General features: G+C 34.3%; 1 protein-coding gene across 3 annotated transcripts in view; it reads left to right on the forward strand.

The window, feature by feature from the left end:
* PRKACB (protein kinase cAMP-activated catalytic subunit beta) overlaps positions 1–20,596 on the forward strand; it is a 135,661-nt gene that overhangs the window by 74,669 nt on the left and 40,396 nt on the right. The window contains exon 1 of one of the 3 annotated variants that reach the window (XM_064282157.1): positions 19,154–19,157. The exons of the other annotated variants lie outside the window; for them this stretch is intronic. Coding sequence (XP_064138227.1) covers position 19,157 — 1 coding nt within the window. The 5' untranslated portion in view covers positions 19,154–19,156. Of the gene's footprint in view, positions 1–19,153; positions 19,158–20,596 lie in introns of those variants that run through there. 3 annotated transcript variants of the gene reach the window in all.

Here is a 20,596-nt window from a genome sequence, read left to right on the forward strand (position 1 = left end):
TACAGCTGTTCATAGTATTCCTTTATAATCTTTTTTATTTCTCTTGTAATGTAGCATCAATTGTAATGCCCCCACTTTCATTTCTGATTTTAGATGTTTGTATCTTCTCTTTTTCTTTGTCAGTCTAGCTAGTGGTTTGTCAATTTTATTGATCTTTTCAAAGAACTAATTTCTGGTTTCATTGATTCTCTCTGTTGTTTTTCTCTTCTCTTTTTCATTTATTTCTGTTCTGATCTTTATTATTCCCTTTTTAATGGTAGCTTTGGGCTTGACTTGGTTTTGCTTTCCTAGTTCCTCAAGTTGTAGAATTAAGCTATTCATTTGGGATCTTTCTTCTTTTTTTAATGTAGGCATTTATTGCTGTGAATTTCCCTCAGAGCAATGCTTTTGCTGTATCCCATAGGTTTTGGTTGGTGCCATACAATTGGATATGCCCTTGCTCTTGGTTGATATGATACCACTGATTTGTGCAGGGACCTCAGTGGTTCTTAATGGGAGGATGAGCTCACTCTTTCCAGTGTTATGCTCATTCAAGGGTTTTACCACAGAATTTAGGTTCCTTATATTATACTAATATGCTTAATCATCCTGGCTTCCATGCCAGGTTGGGTTAACCAGTCCCCATACTCTGCAAGAACAAGCCTTCCATTCTTGAGCATCTAATCCAGGGATAGTAAAGTGGTGGTCTGGAACCCAAATGCAGCTTGCAGATATGTTTCATTAGGCCACATGATATTTTTTAAAATCAAAATATTTCATATAGATATCTGCACTTTAGCTTACTTGAAAAATTAAAAGAACTGGTTTCACTGGCCTTTTATTCCATATGAGAATAAAGGGGCAGCACAGAATAACTGTCTTCTTTAATCAGGATTTATACTTTCTGATTTGCTTAGCCTTAACTACTTAATTTTTTTTTTAACCTGTCTGACCTCTGGAGGAAGTTGAACTTGGCCTACAGAGCTTTGATCTAGACTATGATGTTAAGCCTAAAACACCAACCCAGCTTCTCCATTCCTCTTCAAGAAAGCCTCTTTAGCATGCCTTTCTGCTCAAGGATGACAGGTAGTACCAGTAAAAGTCAGGGAAGCAGTTCTGATAATTCTGAACTTCAGAATGGATAGGGTCTGGGTTTGATCCCTCCTTTCAGAATTCGTTTTAGTTTTTATGCAGATCTACTTATCTTCTTCCGTTTAATTAGCTCTGTCTACCCTGGTGGTGTTGTGGTTAAGAGTTCGGCTGTTAGCCAAAAGGTCGGCAGTTCAAATCCAACAGGCGCTCCTTAGACACTCTATGGGGCAGTTCTTCTCTGTTCTATAGTATCGCTAGGAGCCAGAATCAACTTGACAACAATGGGTTTGCGTGTTTTACTACAGGATGCAGTGTTTATGGTTCCCAAAAGGGTCTTGTTAGATCATTCACCCAAGGTAATGAATGCCTACTAGTCTTATATTTATGTAATTAAGTTGTTCTGTGAAGGACACCACAAAGATCTCTCTCTACTTAGGTAGAGAAGCACTTGCCAACTTTTTTTTAATTGAGTTATAAATTGTATACCATAAAGCTTATACATTATAAGTGTAAAACTCAATGATTATTAGTAAATTTATAGAGTTGGGCAACTGTCACCACAATTCAGTTTTAGAACATTTCCATCACCCTCAAAAGTCTCTGTATTCTTTTGCTGTCAATACCCACTTTCACCCTAGCCTCAGACAAAAACTGGTTAGTTCTCTATAGATTTTCTTTTCTGGGCATTGTATGTAAATGGAATGGTACACTATAATCGTCTATGATTTCTGGCTTCTTTCACTTAGCAGAATGCTTTCAGAGTTCATCCATGTTGTAGAATGTATCAAGAGTTGGCTCCTTTTTATTGCAGAATTATACTATGCTGTATGAATATAAGGAAGCTCTGGTGGCGTAGTGGTTAAGTGCTACGGCTGCTAACCAAAAGGTTGGCAGTTTGAATCCACCAGGCGCTCCTTGGAAACTCTATGGGGCAGTTCTACTCTGTCCTATAGGGCCGCTATGAGACGGAATTGACTTGACGGCAATGGGTTTGGTTTTTTTGGTTTTATATGAATATAATACATTTTGTTTATCCATTCAGCAGTTGATGAAGATTAGGTTGTTTCTGGTTTCTAACTATTTGGATAATGCTGCTGTGAACATTTGTATACAAGTCTGTGTGGACTTAGGTTTTTGTTTATCTTGGGTAGCTATCTAGAAGTAGAATTGCTAGGTCATATGATAAGTTTATGTTTAACTTTTCAGAAAACTGCCAAACTTTTTCCCAAAGTAGCCATACCACTTTACATTCTCACTAGCAATGTAAGAGGGTTCAGTTTCTCCACATCCTCATCACGACTTGGTATTATCGGTCTTTTTGATTATAGCCATTCTGGTAGGTGTGAAGTGCCATTTCCTTGTAGTTTTAGTTTGTATTGCCCTAAGGACTGAAAATGTTGAATATATTTTCATATTCATGTAAGCCAGTTTTGTATCTTCTTTAGTGAAATGTATATTCAAATCTTTTACCCATTTTCAAAATTTAATTGTCTTATTATCAAGTATTAAGAATTCTTTATTTATACTGAACACAAGTTATGAGTTACAAATATTTTCTCCCAGTTTGTGGTTTGTCTTATCATTTTCTTAAATGATATCTTGGAAAAGCAAGATTTTAAAATTATAGTGAAGTCCAGTTTATCTTTTTTTGTTTGTTCTTTATGGAATGCACTTTTGGTGTAAAATCTTAAGAAATTTTTGCCTCACCCAAGATAATGGAAGATTTTATTCCATGCCTTCTTCTAGAAATTCATTTTGAGTTAAGTTTTGTATATGGTGTGAGGTATAGATCGTTTTTTTTCTCTCTCTTTTTCTTCCTTTTTTTCCATATGGATATCCGGTTGTTGTAGCACCATTTGTTGACAAGACTTTCTTTTCCCCATCAAATTGTCTTGCCCTTTTTAAAAAAAATTAATTGATAATAAATGTAAGACTTCATTTCTGAATTTTTAATTCTGCTCTAGTGATCTACTTGTGTCTATTCTTATGCCAAAACCACATTATCTTGGTTACTGTAACCTTAAAGTAAGTTTCACAATCAAGTAGTGTAAGTCCTCCAACTTCGTTGGTCTTCTTTAAAATCGTTTTGACTATTCTAGGTTCTTTGCATTTTTGTATACATTTTAAAAGCCTATGCTGGAATTTCATTGAGATTGTGTAGAACATGTAGATCAAGTTGTGGAGAATTGCTATCTTAACAATATTCATTCATCCAATTCATAAATATGAAATGCCTTTTCGTTTATTTAGATGTTCTTTAATTTCTCTCAGCAGTGTTACCATTTTTTGGTGTTTAATCCTTGAACTTCCTTTGTTAAAATTGTTCCTGTTTTATTTCTGTTGATAGCACTGTGAATGAGTTATTTCTTAATTTCATTTTGGATAATATATAAAAATTCTGTTGATTTTTGAATATATTGATCTTATAGCCTATGATGTTGCTTAACTCATTAGTTCTGGTAGTTTCTTTGTCAATTCCTTAGAATTGTTTGCATACAGAATCATGTTGTTTGTAAATAAAGACAATTTTACTTCTTCCTTATCAATCTGTATGCCTTTTATTTATTTATTTTTTCTTGTCTCATTGCACTGCCTAGAACCTGTAGCACAAAGCTGAATAGGAGGAGTGAGTGCAGACATACCTGCATTATTCCCAACCTTTGGGTGAAAGCAGTCTTTCATCATTAATATAAGCTATTAAAAAAAAATTGCCATTGAGTCAATTCCAACTCAAAGAAACCATATGGGACAGAGTAGAACTGCCCCCTAGGGTTTCCAAGGAGCAGCTGGTGGATTCGAAATGCCGACCTTTAGGTTTGCAGCTGAGCTCTTAACCACTGTACTGCTAGGGCTCCATGTAAACTGTAAGGGCTCCATGGAAACTGTAGGGCAGTTTTATTTCCTCTGAATATCTTTATAAGGTTGAGGAAGTTCCTGTCTAGTCCTGGTTCATTGAGAGGTTTTATCATGGGTGTTGGATTTTGTGGAATGCTTCTTCTGCATCTATTGGGATGATTATGTGGTTTTACTCTTTGTTTTATTAATATTTTGATAAGGGATTTTACAGTAATGTTGTGATGGATATTGGCCTATTGATCTTTGACTAATTTTGGTATTAGACCTCATAGAATGAGTTGGGAAGTGTTTCCTACTCGTCTGTATTCTGAAAGAGTTTGTGTAGGATCAGTATTATTTCTTCTTTGAATGTTTCATAGAATTCCCCAGTGAAGCCACTTGGACCAGAGCTTTCCTGTGGGAAAATTTGAATTACTATTTCAATTTTTTTGTTATCGTTTATCCAGATTTTCTGTTTCTTCTTGAGTTAATTTTGGCAATTTATGTCTTTCTAGGAATTTGTTCATTTCATCTAAATTGTCTGATATGGTTGGCATAAAGTTGTTTATAGCATTCCTTTATATCTTTTTTAATTTTTCTAGGGCTAGGGGTGTCCTCTTTTTCGTTCCTCATTTTGGTAATTAGTGTCTTCTCTGTTTTATTTTATGGTCAGCCTAGCTAAAGATTTACCATTAAGACTTTTGGTCTCATTCTTTTTCCCTACTGTTTTCCAGTTTTCTGTTTCATTAGATCCTGCTCAATACTCTGATCATTCCCTTCTTTCTTTCTTTAAAATAAAGGTGTTTAAAAAAATAAAGAAGAGGAAAATAAAGGTGTTTAAAGCTGTGAATTTCTCTTTAAGCACTGCTTTAGCTGCATCCCAGAAATTTTGGTATTTTATGTTTTGTTTCTTCAAAATATTTTCTAATTTCCCTTGGCAAATTCTTTGTGTTTTAAATACCCACAGATTTGGAGATTTCCAAAATTTCTTTTTGTTGTCGATTACTAATTTAATTCTGTTGTGCTCAGAGAACATATTTTGAGCGTTTTTTCAATCTTTTCAAATTAAGACTTGTTATATTGCCTGTCATATGGTTAATACTGAGAATTTCCGTGTGTGCTTGAAAAGAATGTTATTGTGCTGTGTTTTATAAATGTCAAGTTTTCTTTGATGATGCTATTTAAGTTCTGTATCCTTGCTGATTTTCTGTCCAATTTTTTAATTAATTATTGAGAGTAGAGTATTGAAAGCTCTACTCTCAATATGTAATTGTTGAATTATGTATTTCTCCTTCAATTCTGTTAGGTTTTTTTGTTTCAGTATTTTGGGAATTTGGTTGTTCAGTGCTGTGAGGGGCCCTGGTGGGGCAATAGTTAAAGTGCTTGGTTGCTAACCAAAAGGTCGGCAGTTTGAACCCACCAGCCACTCCGTGGGAGAAAGATACAGCAGTCTGCTTCCATAAAGATTTACAGACTTGGAAACCTTATGGGGAAGTTCTGCTTTGTCCTGTAGGGTCGCAGTGAGTCGAAATTGACTCAACAGCAGTGGGTGGGTGGTTTGTTCAGTGCTAAGTTCCTGGGTAGTGCAAACAGTTAATGTGCTTGGCTGCTAACCAAAAGTTGGTGTTTTGGGTCCACCCAGAGTGGCTTTGGAAGAAAGACCTGGTGATCTGTTTCTGAAATATGAGCCATTGAAATGCTATGGAGCACAGTTCTGTTCTAACACCCATGGGTTGCCATGAGTTGGAATCAACTCAATGGCAGCTGGTTAACTGGTTGTTCAGTGCATATACATTTCTAATTTTATATCTCCCAGATATATCGGCCCTTCTATCATTAGGAAATGCCCTTTTCTGTCTCTAGTAATATTTAGCTTAAAGTCTATTTTGTCTGATATTAATATAGGCACTCCAGATGTTTTATAGTTAGTTTGCATGGTATATCTTTTTCCTGTTTACTTTCAACCTATTTATGTCTTTGGATTTAAAAGTTTGTCTCTTGTAGAAAGGATGTAGTTGGACCTTGCTCTTTATCATTCTGATAATCTCTGCCCTTTGATTTGTTTATTCCATTCACATGTACTGTAATTAATGCTATGGTTGAAGTTACATCACCCATTTCACTGCCTGTTTTCTACATATCTCATGGCTTTTGTTGTTGTTGTTGCTCCTCTTTCCTCCTCTGCTGCCTTTTTTGTGTGTGTTAAGCAAATATTCACATTATACCATTTTAATTCCTCTATTGATTTTTTTAACTAAATTTAAAAAAATATTTAATGGTTGTATTAGGGCTATAATATGCTTTTTATTTCATCACAATCTATTTAGGGTAATACTGACTTAATTCTAGGAAAATATAGCTTCTTTGATCTAATATAGCTCCATTTCATCTCCAAATTTGTGTCATCACATATGTTACATCTATATATTTATACAAACCTACCAATACAGTGTTATAATTATTGCTTTATATAGTTTTAAGTCAAGTTCAGAGAACACACACACAAATACATTTATGCAGTCCTTTATGTATATATTTACTGTTTCCAGGGCTCTTAATTTATTCCTGTGGATTGGAGTTATGGTCTAGTGTCATTTCCTTTCAGACTGAAGGACTCAGTTTAGTATTTTTGCAAACAACAAATTCAGTTGTGTTAACAGATTTTCATGAATAAATGCTTCTTGATTTGTTGATTGTGATTGCTCAGTTTTAGAACTATGAAATCATTTTTTTTTGACAATTTTGTCCAGTTTTACTGTTGTTTATTGAGAAGAGGATTTGCTGACTTAATCACTCTGCAATCATGGGAAGTCCTGCCTCACCTGGCAACTTTAAAATGGCAACTTCTGCTGAAGTTCCACTTAACTAGGTACCTTATTACAGATCCTTCGTATCATTTTGGTCCACATTTTGAATCTCTGGGGACCAGAACAGTTTGTTCAACCTGTTGTCCAGTCTGCCCACCTTGATGTACAATCCATTATCTTAACCCTGTTTGATATGCGGAGTTTACGCTTTCACAGTGATTGCCAGTAGCTTTTTTATGTATTGTCCTCTTTTGAGTACCACATGAATGGCATCTGACACTGCTTATAATGCTCAATTTAAGGAAGTTTATAAATAGTAATTATATTATTTCTTTATAAATGAATAAGTGATTTATTTGTACCTTTATAAATGCAGGTATATGCAGTATTATGTTTTATCTCTTCCATAAAACAGAATGTTTAAATGGTTAACATTTGTGCTGCAGTATAGCTTTCTGGCTCATGAAAAATGAAAGCTATCAGCGATCTGGGCAATAAGATTCATCGCCAATAGTCAGTAGCAACAGCACACAGCATTTTAATATCAGTGAGGTCCACAGCTAGCAGTAAGAGCTGGTGTAATTGAAAGACGTTTAGGTGCAATCATTCTGCTGTTTGTTCCTTTCCAGGCTCAACATGGGATTGTGTGAGTATTTGAAGAAAACAGCATTTTTTTTTTGTATCTATGAAATATGTAAAAAGGATAGATCGGTGCTTAAATTTAAGGAACGTGGTAATTTTTAAATCATGTGGCTCTGAAATATAAATGTATTTTATTCGTCTTGGTTGATTAAAGCTTTAGAAAAGCTAGTCCTTGGTTACAAGTGAACCGATAATTCTGGTCTAATGTTGCCGTGGTAACAAGTCATGCAGATATAATTGAAAACATCTTATACATCCTGGTTCGAACATTTTCTCTCTGCCATTTTGAGTTGTTCTGATGGTATATGAAGGAGGCAAGGACAACTAGCTTGACAGACATTAATAAGAAATCTAGTTGTATCTGTCTTTGGTATTAATCAGATGTTTACTAGTGATATCTCCTGCTGGGCAGTTATGCTTTGCTTCTAAGGGCTTGGGTTTTTTTTTTTGTTCTTTTTTTAAACAAAAGAAAGCTCCTTTCATTTTCTGTGTGCTCCATGTTCCAGTGTATGTGTTTACACCATCAGTTCTCCTACCTCTAGAGATTAGCATAACTCCCTTTGCTGGTAGATTGTTGTTTTGAACAATATGTTTTGGAAAGGTTGGTTTTCATCATGAGTGGTAAGTATGCTCTCTGAGACTTTGAAACTATATATTTTTAAAAAATACTTAACTATAAGGGGAAAAATTATTTTTTAAAGGGACAGTTGTAAAGCTAGGACTACAGTCAATTACATTTTGTGTCGATGCTTTTGCATTTAGTCATTATAGTAAATTGTTTCTAAAAGCCATTGACAACTGTAAATAATTAATACCAGTGATAATAGCTAATAGCAATAATCAGCTTCTAATTTTCTTTATGGTTTGATTTATTGTATTTATAAGGTTCTGTTGTTATTAATTGTGTTATAAATTAATGAGTAAAAGATCCATCATGATAAAAGAATATTTTTTTGTGCCTGGTCCTGATGATAATTAGTTTAAATTTCCTCTGATTAGCTTTGTCATCCTAACATTAATTTTTTTTAGCTTCTTTCTGATTATAAAAAAAAAAACTAATCTTAAAAATAAGATGCTGTCAAAATTTTGTTGATCTGTTGGTTGCTTTTAGCTACAATTAAGAGAAATAGGAATTTAATGATTAAGTGAATATATGTATGCATTTTGGTTTTGGAGGCTTTGTTAAAATTTTTAAAAAACAATTTTGGGGGAAATAATTTGCTAGAATATATATATTTGTGATAATTGATCTCCTTTTTATTATAATAAGATTTATTTTTTCTAAACATTCTGAACAGTTTTTTTTTTTTTTTTTAAGAAAATGTACTACAGTATATACCGCAGTTTATCATAGGATAAGAGCTGTTCACTTTAAGCCAAACCTGTAGCTAAAAATAGATATCCTGTTGTTCAGTGGGAACTATTTGCTTAGAGGATAATTCATTAGTATATTTTTGCTTAACTAAAAAAAGAGGAAGTTTATAAATTAAGCTTTGATTCAGATATCATTTTTAGGAGAAGTGTTATAGGCTTCTCTATAATGTACATATAAAGATTTGGCAATTGGAATTCAGAACCTGAGAGAGATAGATTTTTGCTATATAATATAGAATTCAAACCATAACTGGAGATACCTCATTATCACTTACTAAAAAATAGTATTTTTTATTCTGCTGTGGCACGTCATCAGCCTCTTCAACTCTCTGTTAGATATTTGATAATAGAATATTAGACTTCAGAGTAACATTTTATACGCAAGATAATAAGACTTAACTGGAGTGTTATTTTCCTGTTATTGAAGTAGATAGATCTTGCTGATCTATGTCTTATATTCGGACTAATATTACAAAATAAACATGTTAACATTCTTTGGGACTTCTATGAATATCAAAACTGTATGTGCCTGGTAATCATATTTAAAATATGAAATTTTATTGAATCAGGTCAGTGTGTGTTTTTCTCTTTGAAAGTTTGGCATATGTCATAGAATCTTTGGGTAACCACTGTGGTATTCTGGAGGTTTTAAAATAGGATGTATTGCTTTTAGCTAAAGAAAATTGTTGCTGCTTCTCTATTGCTTTATTTTTCTTTGACCCATCTTCAAAAAAGCTGTGGATTATACAAATAGTGTTGTATATACTTGATCATATCAGCTTGCCTTTATTGCCTCTTTCTACCAGAGGAATCATAGTAATCACAACTAGACATCCTGATTTTTTTCAGAATTATCCAATTTCAAATAATCTTACTCATGCCATAAATGGTTAAATGCCCTAGGCATTTCAAAATGTGGAAAATTACAAGTGAAGTATTGTTTCATTCTTAAAAATAAGCAAATGCTAGGTTTTTTTGTTTGTTAAACCTAAGTCTATAGCTATAAAAAAAAAATACATATGGTATATATGTGTTTATGGTGCCTACAAGATCAATGGCCTACCTCTTTAGTTTTATTTGCATCTCTCTCATAACGTTCTCTGATCTAACCATACTATACTACATATAGTTCCTTGCTATCTTTCCATATTTATAGCCTTTATCATGAAAATTCTGAAAACCAGCCATGCTTTTCAGTGCCTCCATCATTGACTCTATATAGAGTTAGGTGGTTCTGTATTCCCAAAGCAAACATATAATTATTGTATTATATTGAAATTATTTATTTACATGTTAGTTTCCAATTTCTAAACTTTGAACACCTTAAGTGAAGGATAGTGCCTTGTTCATCTGTGTGTTTTCAGTGGTTACCCCAGTGTCCAAACATAGTAAGCAACCCATAAATATTTGAGGAATAAATTACTAAAAAGTTTTACATGTTTGAACACTTTCCTTACATTACCAATGAAAAATATTGATTGTGTGTTTTGTTTTTTTGGCTCAGAAAACATGATATTCATAGCTCTTACTTTTTATTATATTTGCAGCATCTTTATAGTGTGAAGTCATATAAAATAATTAAGAAACTAAATTGTACCAGTCACAACTTTTTAGCTTTCTATTATTTAAAAAAAAAAAAAAAAGATTTTTATTATGAAAAGAGCCTTTTCTTTGTAAATTTTTCTTTCTTGGTCATAATCATTTTTATGAAGTTTTGCTCTCTCTAAATAAACAGTGTTTTGTAAAAAAAAATACTAAAGGAACCCCTTTAAAAGTCAGTGCAGCTGCCTTAAGGCTCTTTGATTAGAAGTACTAGAAACCTACTCAAACAGGCTTAAGCAGAAAAGGATACCTGTTTTCTTCGGATGCAGAGTTATCTCATGGAGCTCAAGGCAGAAAGTAAAGTTGAGTTTATTAATGAAGGACTAGAGTGGGGAATTAGAAAGCTGATAGGAACCATAGCAGTGCCTTCTCAGTGTTTCTGCCGGGGACCACATGTTAGTTTCACTCTACATCCCTGTTTGTGTCTGCTTTATTATCCTCATTATATAGAATAGGTTTCTCTGCTGCTTGTACAACATGAAACTTGGTTACCCCACAGTTTCAGAGTTTATGTGTAGTCCTAGTTATGTGCTTATCAGAACATAACTAGCTTCACTATATCAAAATTCCAGGTGAGAGCTCTCATTGGCCCAGCTATACTTGAGGACAAATCTCAGAAGAAGAAGGCATTATTAACCTCCTGTGAATTACAGGAAAATTACATAGTTAAGCACAAGCATTTAAGTGTATCATCTTTTTAGATTCTGACTGAAATTATCATGAGAACACAAAATTGAGAAAACAGTTTATCAGTCCAGGAATTAAGGAAAGACGCTAGCCCAGAAATGTGTAGGATCAAATTGAAGATCAGACACCAACATCTAACAGTTTTACTCTGAGTAGTCTGCCTTCATATAAAAGAAATAGATAATAGCTTCACCTTCACTACTTTAGCTTAAAAGTAAGAGAGGCTGTGGGAGAGATGGGTGGGAGATCCCACACTGCTTATCACTGTCATTCTAAAACAGCTATCCTAGGACAACCAAGAATTTTTTAGGCTATTCCAAGTTAAAAAGTAGGCCTTTCTTCCAGATATGCCAGAGCTCTTCCCTGACATGGGGGGGCATCACCACCGGGAAGGAACCCTCTAGTCCTGGATTCATTCCTGTTTCAGAAGGTCACTGGATTATTTAACTGATAACATAAATATGTGTCAATTAAAGATCAGAGAAGGTGATTCTAACAGCACCTATGGAGGAAGTAAGAGGGTCCAAGGAAAAACAACCCACCTTATTTGGAATATTTATAAAGTTTTGAAAGACTTCTCATTTTTTATGAATGAACAAACAAGAAAAACAACAGCATGGCACCTAGTAAAGAGATTATGCACTTTTACTGAATAAAAATCACTGCCTGCAAAAGGAGAGAAAGAACTTAGGTTTAGAAAATATTTGTAGGGGAGGGTATAAATTAAGAAATTACAGATAGCATCTGTGTTGAATTTTTAAAAATTTCAAGTGAAAGATAAGATACAGTGAGAGATAGATGAAAAGAGAGTTGGCTGAGACAGTCAGGAATAGAAAAGAAGCATAATGATATGATAAGGAAAGATAATAATAAAGTAAACCTGGCTGTCTTAGTTATCTAGGCTGCTATAACAGAAATATGCACTATGTTCCCAGCTCTGCTGGTAGGAGGTCTCTCTGTCTCTCTGCTTACATCTCTCTTTTATATCTCAAAAGAGATTAATTCAAGATATAACCAAATCCTATAGATTGAGTCCTGGTTCATTAACATAACTACCTCTAATCCTGCCTCATTAACATCATACCGGTACCAGTTGCCATCAAGTTGATTCCAACTCATAGCAACCATATCAGACAGAGTACAACTGCCCCATAGAGTTTCCAAGGAGTGGCTGGTGGATTCAAACTGCCAGCCTTTTGGTTAGCAGCCGAGTTGTTAACCATTGCACTACCAGGGTTCCATTAACATCATAGAGGTTAGGATTTACAACAATAGGATAATCAGATCACAAAATGGTGGACAACCACACAATATTGGGAATCAAGGCCTAGCCAAGTCGACATACATTTTGGGGGTCACAATTCAATCCATGATACTGGCATTTGCAAAATATAAAGTTGAAGCAGTAAATAAGAAGCAGTGAAGACCAGAATAATCACTGCAGGAAAGTAAATTAATGATGTGAAGAACTAGCTTGATAAACCCTACTGGAATGGGGGGGGAGGAGGGGGGAAGGACAGGATAAAAATTATGAGGGGAAACGTGTTAGATGAAAGTAGGAAATTACCCAAACGGAATGAATAGCATTCCCACATAACAGATAATGACTAACAGAGCAGAAGCAATAATCAAAAATATGATTTAGGAACACTTCTTAGTTGAAGAGAGAACCTGAATCTGTAGATTGAAAGAGCTGATCTTGTTTTTACAAAGATTAGAAAGATGCCAACACCTAAATACATTTTGATGAAATTTCTTCATGTCAAGAATAAAGAAGGAATTCCACAGGCCTCTTTGCATCTTACAACTTAGCATGAAGCTTGTCCTATAAAGAAAAAAGGCCAAAAATTGGAGACTAGATAGCTCAAAAATCCTTCTACCAAACCCAAAAGCCAAACTCATTGCCATCAAGTCAATTCTGACTCATAGCAACCCTATAGGACAGAGTAGAACTGCCCAGTAGGGTTTCCAAAGGCTGTAATCTTTATCGAAGACGACTATCACCTTTTTCTCCTGTGAAGTCGCTGGTGGGTTCAAACCACTGACCTTTTGGCTAGCAGCCAGGTGCTTAACCACTGTGCCACCAGAGCTCCTTGAGAATCCTTCTAGGGAACCTAGAAATACTGAATAAAATATAGCAAGCATCCCTTTGAACAAATAGCTGAACTTAAAAGAATATAATAGAAATCCCTGAGGTCCAAAGAATCAAGTAAAAAATGAAAACCAGAGCTGTAAGGAGGGGAACATGCTTCAACTCCCTGAGATTTTTTTTCATACCCGTTGGTTTTAAATGGCCTCACAGAGACAGGAGACAAGTTGTTTGATCCATGTGATTTGGGTTTCTTAGACCCCTACATAAAGCCACGATTCTCAAAGTATGGTAACCTGAGTGAAAAGTAGATTAGAAAATAAAGCCTTTCCACTGATTCAGAGAGAAAACAAGGAAGTTTAACTTTCTCAGCTTGGGTTACTGGGTAGTGAGATGGTGTGGCAGAGCCTCCCCTTAAAATTTGTAATCAATTGCCTTCCCTCATGTAGGGTTCAGGCTTGAATCTGTATTAATTGTGTGGCCTAGGAACCTGCAATAAAATACATTTATTTTATTTTATTGGCTTGTAACACCCACTGGATGCCAGGCAGAAGCTAATACAACGTATATCTTGGGACACCTCTCAAGTCAAGCCCTGCAGGTCTCTCACACGTATAGCCTCACTGAACATGATATCACAAGCCAAAAACAAAACAGACTCATGTGCACACAAATCTACTACAAATGATATTCAGCAGATACAACAGAATTAGACCCTTCCAAGAACATTAGAGAGTGGAATTGTCACAGACTACCATTTTAAATTAATAAAAATATACATATATGAGAAAAAAAATTGTATGTACCTGTAATAGGGCCTCAGAAGATCTGAAACAAAATTGACCCACTTAGAAGGAAAAACTGTAAATATATAAGATCTGTAGATGTAGAGAATTCTTACCCAGTAAATTTTTTTTTTTTTAAATGGAGAATACAAAGAAATACATAGAACACTTACAAAATTCATTATATGATTAAACATATTTAAAGAACTGATACACAGACTGCAGGGCCTCTGACCACAAGGCTATTAAGTTTAACCAATAATAAAAGGTTAAAACAAACTAACAAACCCAGAAATGCATATATTTCAAAAAATTTTTTTAAATTTACCTAACTCATGGATCAGGAATTAACTCATAATATAAATTTAGAATTAGAGTATGTATCAAAACTTGTGTAATACAGCTAAAGTGGGTTTAGAGAGACATTTTTAAATGCTTGTATTAGGAAAGGAGAAAGAATTTATGATGCAAGCAAGCATTCAAGTAAACAGCTTAAGAAAAGCACAGCATGGTTAATTGAAAGAAGAAAGAAACTAATAAAGACATGAGCAAAAGTCAGTGGAATAGAAAATAAAGGTACATCAAAGTCAAAACTTAGTCAATAGAAAAAACTTTTAAAAGAACTGATTAAAACTATACCTATTTAAAAAATCGAATCATAGTTAAAAATTTTACTCAAAACTTACCAGATAGAGTTAGGCCTGGACAGTTTTACAGTCAAGTTCTAGGAAACATTTAAGACAAGAATTATGATCTTATCCAAAATCTTTGGGAAATTGAAAAGGAGGAAATATTCTTAATTTATTGGGTTTCTAGTATAACTTTGTAAGTAAAGTAGGAGAAAAGAAAATTAGTTAGGAACAATTTCTCTGAAGTTAGGAATAGGAGAAGAATGCTCACTGTCATTCTCTACAGCACTACTTTGGTATTCATAACCTGCCCAGTAAGATGAGAAAAAGATGGAGGAAACAAAATGGTCATTATTCATAGGTGATGTGGACGTGGGAGTTTCTACACAGAAAATTAAAGAGAATCTACCAATGTTATTTTAGAATTAATCAGAATCAAATAAGATTGCTAGATATAAGATCAGCATATAAACATCAATTATGTTCTAAATATCAGCAACAAACAGAAAAGGTAATTTAAAGATATTTCCAGTCTACAATAGCAGAGGTCTAAAGAACCTAAGGATAAATCTGATAAAAGATGTAGACGACTTTAAGGGAAAAATTATAAAATTCTACTGAGAAATAGAAATCATGCCTTCTTGTTAAGTTGGCGGAAACAGAGAAGTATGACCGTAACGCATTTCGATGAGGATGTGGAGCATCAGGAGCTGTCATATTTTGGTGGGAATGTGAATTGGCACAACCATTTATTGAGCCATTTGTCACTCTCTAGTTAAGTTGAAAATGTGCCTACCCTATTGGCCAGGGAATCCACTCCTCCCTCTTGTCTGGCAACAAGACAGAATATTTGAATTCAGGACTGTGAAAAATCCATGACATGCAATTGTGGTAGAGGTAATAACCCTCCAAGAAAAAGCTTCAGTGAACAATTAAGGAGGTAAAGTGCATTTCAAAGAGCACCTGGGTCATTAGATTTATGACTGTAAATTTAGTTTACATTTTCATTACAAAATCCTGTAGGGAACATCTCCAATCAAACATGGCTTGGATTGGCCTAGAAAATCCACAGCATCCCCAGATAGAGAACAAGCATGTCCATGGGTTCAGCTGTGAATGAATACACTAAGTGGAAGTCCATCTGTCCGTGTAGATACTATTCAAATAAATTAATGTATTCCTTTCTATAATTTGATTATTTAAATATATGTCATAAAAAGTTTTTATATTTTTTACAGTTTAGTGAAAGAGACAGTAACACTGTTCACTTGTAACCAAGACTTGATAAAGAATTAGCTAATAATGAAGCATAAGAAGAGGAAATGAGTAAAATAAATATTGCAATAGGAAATATAGTTTTTATTGCCTGTTAAATTTCTGGACACTCATTTATGTGTGACTTTGTACAAAGACTAATATCTTAGAAAACAAAAGTAAGTATGGTCCCATCCACTAAACTGCTCAAATACAGTTGGAGTAATAAAAGGTGTTATTTAGACCCACTATCATTTTTAAGGTTGTAGTGAATTTGCTTTGAATGCGTGTTTCAAATATGGTGAGGCAAGTAAAGTGCCCCTTCAACAAAATGAACACAATTACCTTTCAGATATAAGGGACAGAATATTGTATTTCATTAACGCTTCCCAAAAGTAGGGTTCCGGTTGATTTAAAAAATATGTGTGTGTGTGTGTGTGTGTATGTATATATACACCCAGTGAAACCCAGCGCCCTCGAGTCAATTCCGATTCATAGCGACCCTGTAGGACAGAGTAGAACTGCCCCATAGAGTTTCCAAGGAGCACCTGGTGGATTCAAACTGCCAACCCTTTGGTTAGGAGCCGTAGCACTTAACCACTATGCCACCAGGGTTTCCATGTATATATATATGTACATATATATGTGTGTGTGTATGTATATATATATACATACACACACACATATATATACACATAAATGTATACATCTCCAAAGAGTTTGTTATAATCCTTATATCAAACACTTATGAATGTGTATGCTCAAGTATTTTTTCATTCTATTTCTGTGTAATATTCTAATGAACATATATGGTTGGGTGACTTCTTGTGTATATATTATTTATGTGTTATTTAATCTCTGTTTATTTTTTTATCAAGCACGCAAATCACCAGAAGCATCTGGTAGGAACCAATTTTTACAGAATGATTTTGTTACTCTGATTACTATAAATTGCATTTTCATTAAGTATTTTATGCCAGTTTGAATATTTTATATGTAGTTTTTCCCTGAGTTCTGTTTACTGAAAATATTTATAGTACAATGTATGCGTGTGTGGGGGGGTTTCTTAGCAATAAATATAGAGCTCTAGAGAGGTGGATATTTGAAGTAGTGGTGACAGAAAACAGATTAATATACTTCACTAGATTTATATTTCCCAAGGGTTTTTGGAAGGTATTGTACTGTACTGTTAATTTGTTGATAGAACTTGGTATTTTCATAGGTAATTTACCTCAAGTTTCATCTTGTTTTATGCTTTCTGACATATGCCAAAGAATTGTTAAATAAAATAGTGCTTTTACAGTAAAATCTGCAAAAGCCAGAACTCGTGTAAGGTGGAAACCTGTCAGTGAAGGAAAACGCAAATATTTTCCACTAAAAGGAGCAATAGAAAAGTGTAAGACTGTACCCTGTCAAAATTCGTGAGACCCTGAAAATCAAGGTGCTCCCGTCAAGTTCCAGCTCTCACAGGTTTCACTGTATTAAGGTAAAAGAAGAAGATGAAAATAATTTAATTACAATGAGTTTACAGGGCCCATGAATTATAATCTGTTTAAACTATTATTACAAAAAAGGTATCATTAAAAATTACATAATTGCATATAGTACTTAATACTTGTTGTTTCCCTAATAGAAAATTACAAAGAAATAGCTCCTTTCCTAGGCCCTTACATAGATAGCCATGAAGCTTTAAAATATTCAGGCCACGAACCCCCACCCTCATCCCCTCTTACTCCATCTGGCTCCCCTCTCCCTTAGTAGGTGATCTTGCCTCCTATTTCCCTGAGGAAATAGAATCTAGCAACTGTGAACTAACTCAGTTTACTCTCCTTCCTTCCCACATATCCAAAAGCATCACCATGGCAAACAGATATCTCCCTGATTTGGTACCTGCTTGCCTGTACACTTCAACTCCATTGCTGTTACACACTCAGACCTCATGCTGCAGCTCTTACAAGTCAGTTGTTACTCCCTGGATAAACCATGCTCTTCCTCTATGCCTTTTATACACAAGATCATCGTGGCCTAGAATGTCTTCTTCCCTAAAGGAACTCTTTATCCTTCAAGATTCAGCACAAATGCTCTGTCCTCTGTTATGCCTTACCTTACCCTTGGGTTTCCTCCTTTCAGCTCTCATGGTACCTTATAATTGCCTTCCTTGTAGTCCCTGTTACATTCCATTACAGTGGTTCATCTGTCTCCTATTAGCTTTTCATCTCCTTAACAGTGAAGATCGGTTTATTTTTCATAGTATTCCCAGTCCAGCTCAGTATCTGGCACCATTAAAGGGTGCTAAATAAATGCTGAAAATATTGTTAAACTAGCACCAAAGAAGGGGAATACCTGAAAGAAGGAGTTAAAACCAAACCCAAACCAAACCTGTTGCCTGCAAGTCAATTCCAACTCAAAGCAACCCTATAGGACAGTTGCAGACTGCGACATCTTTTTCCCATGGAGTAGCTGGTATGTTCAAACCACCGACCTTGTGGTTAGCAGCCAAGAGCTTATAAGCACTGCACTGCCAGGGCTCCTTAGGGGTTAACAAGATGTTCTAATTCCTATGGCAGAGTTGGACTGAATAACAGAAGTCCAGAGGTGGCATTGCAAGAGTTGCAGAATATGTATTTCAGTATTTGCTTCTTAATACTATGAGCCCAGTTGCTTTGAGAGGAGCCCTGGTGGTGCGCTCAGCTGATGACCATCCACTCCTCAGGAGAAAGATATGGCAGTCTGCTTCCATCAAGATTTACAGCCTTGGAAACCCTACAGGGTCACTGAGTCAGAAGTGACTCCACGGCAGTAGGTTTGGATTTTGGTATTGCTGTGAGGAGTTAAAGTTTTCGTTAGTTGTTTTAAGGAAAATTAGAATGGTACGGATTTCAGCATTAAACAATAGTTACTGATTTTATTTCTTTACCATTTAATTTTAAAATGTCCAACTTGAAATGTGCAGTCAAATAATTGTTTCCACCTTAACATTTTATTTCTGTGTATAATATTCTGGGAAAATGTGTATCGGTAACTTGATGCTAATATGTTATATTTATGAGTGTCATTTAATCATTGTTCGATTTATTTTTTGGACACAAGCTTGCTCCTCTTCAGAAGTATCTGGTAGGCAACTACTTTTTTAGAACAAATATTACCTTTAAAACTTTTTATTTAGTTGTTTACAACTTATTTTGCTCCTCATAAAGTTATATTTTTATGAAGTATATTGAGTTAATAGTTGAGTTGATGGAAGAAACGGCTTGTTTGATTTTACCTTGGGTCTATCTATAGAAATTATTTATATTGTAGTTTCTTGTGTGATATTTTGGAGACAACAAATACAGAACTGTGAAGTAATGGGAGTTGTACAGGGTAGCAGATGACAGATCAATATATACCACTTAAATTAGATTACCCAGGTTAATGAATGGTTTTTGAAAGAGAGTATATTGTTGTAAATTTTTAATAAAACAGCTAATATTTTAATTATTTGCCCCAGGAAGTTTGTATTCTATTTTGTTCTATTTTTTTGTGTGTTTCCTTTCTATTTTTCTGACACATACTGAATAAAAGTTAGAGTTGTGCTTTTATTGCTGTTAAAGAGGGAGGTGAAATTAATATCGTTACAAAGAGACTGAAGAACTCAACACCTCCAGTAATTATAATGTGTATAGTAATAGATTTCCAAACTGTTCTTACAAAACATGAATGATAACCTCTTTTAAAATTGGATAATGGCATACTGTAACTAACAACATGCTCCTTTTATAATAAGCAGTAATTTAGTTTATCTAACACAGTGCCCAAAAATACCTAATAAACAATATTTGCTAACTGCTATTAGTGAAAAAATTCTTATTCACAGTAGAATTATCTGAGTTATGTGGGATAAACTTATGCTATACTTGAATTTTTTTTTAATTTTCTCAATGTTTAAAATGAAGTTTGTAATCTGATTTTCAAACCATGTCCTGTGTATTCAAAAATATTTCTTGGGGGGATAAGAAATAAGTTGTGCTTTTAGGTACTTGTGGAAATGTGTAAAAATGGTCTCTTTCTTTCTTCTTTTTTCATCTCATCAATATGGGTGAATGTTCCTGCAAACAAACCTTGGGTGAATATATAGGTTCCTTTGGTATGCTTATTTTCCTTTAGAGCCCAATATGATAAATTCTTTAAATGATATACACTGAAGAGAAATAAATTTATTTGAAAACTAAATATAATTGAAAATGTATATTCCTAGGAAAAGATCGAGCTCTATCACTGACCAGTATAGAACAAAATATATTTGAAAAAAAAAGGAAATCCTTCTTTGAGGTATTTTTTTCCTAAGGAGATTTACTAATCACTGTTAGATGCTTTATGGATACCCATAGTCACACAGCTGAGAAGTATTAGAGCCAATATTCTGATTCAGATATACCAAGCTCCAAAACCCATGGCTGCTTCAATACTTCACAGTGGCTCAAATGGTAAAACATAGATATGGGTTATATGTTAGAATACAACAAGAAGATTTTAAGTATAAGAACTTCAAAAGGTATGCTTTAAATGGCATTCTGGATTGAATATGGTGCATTGTTTGAATCTGGCTATCCTTCCTACCACTAATTTTATTAATTAGCAGCCAATACCTTATGTCAGTGGTTAGAATTTTTTTTAAATAACCAGAGAAAGGCATTTAGAAAGTTAAATCCACCAATGTCTAAAAAGAATAAAATTCAAAGCAAATGCATGTGGTTCTGGACTGCCTGTTATTTTAGTGTTATTTTTTTATGATCTAGCATATTGTGAAATAGTTTGATTTTGGTATTTAAAGGTGTATTT

Source organism: Loxodonta africana, chromosome 3, assembly GCF_030014295.1.
Source record: "Loxodonta africana isolate mLoxAfr1 chromosome 3, mLoxAfr1.hap2, whole genome shotgun sequence".
In the NCBI taxonomy this organism is placed as follows: domain Eukaryota; kingdom Metazoa; phylum Chordata; class Mammalia; order Proboscidea; family Elephantidae; genus Loxodonta; species Loxodonta africana.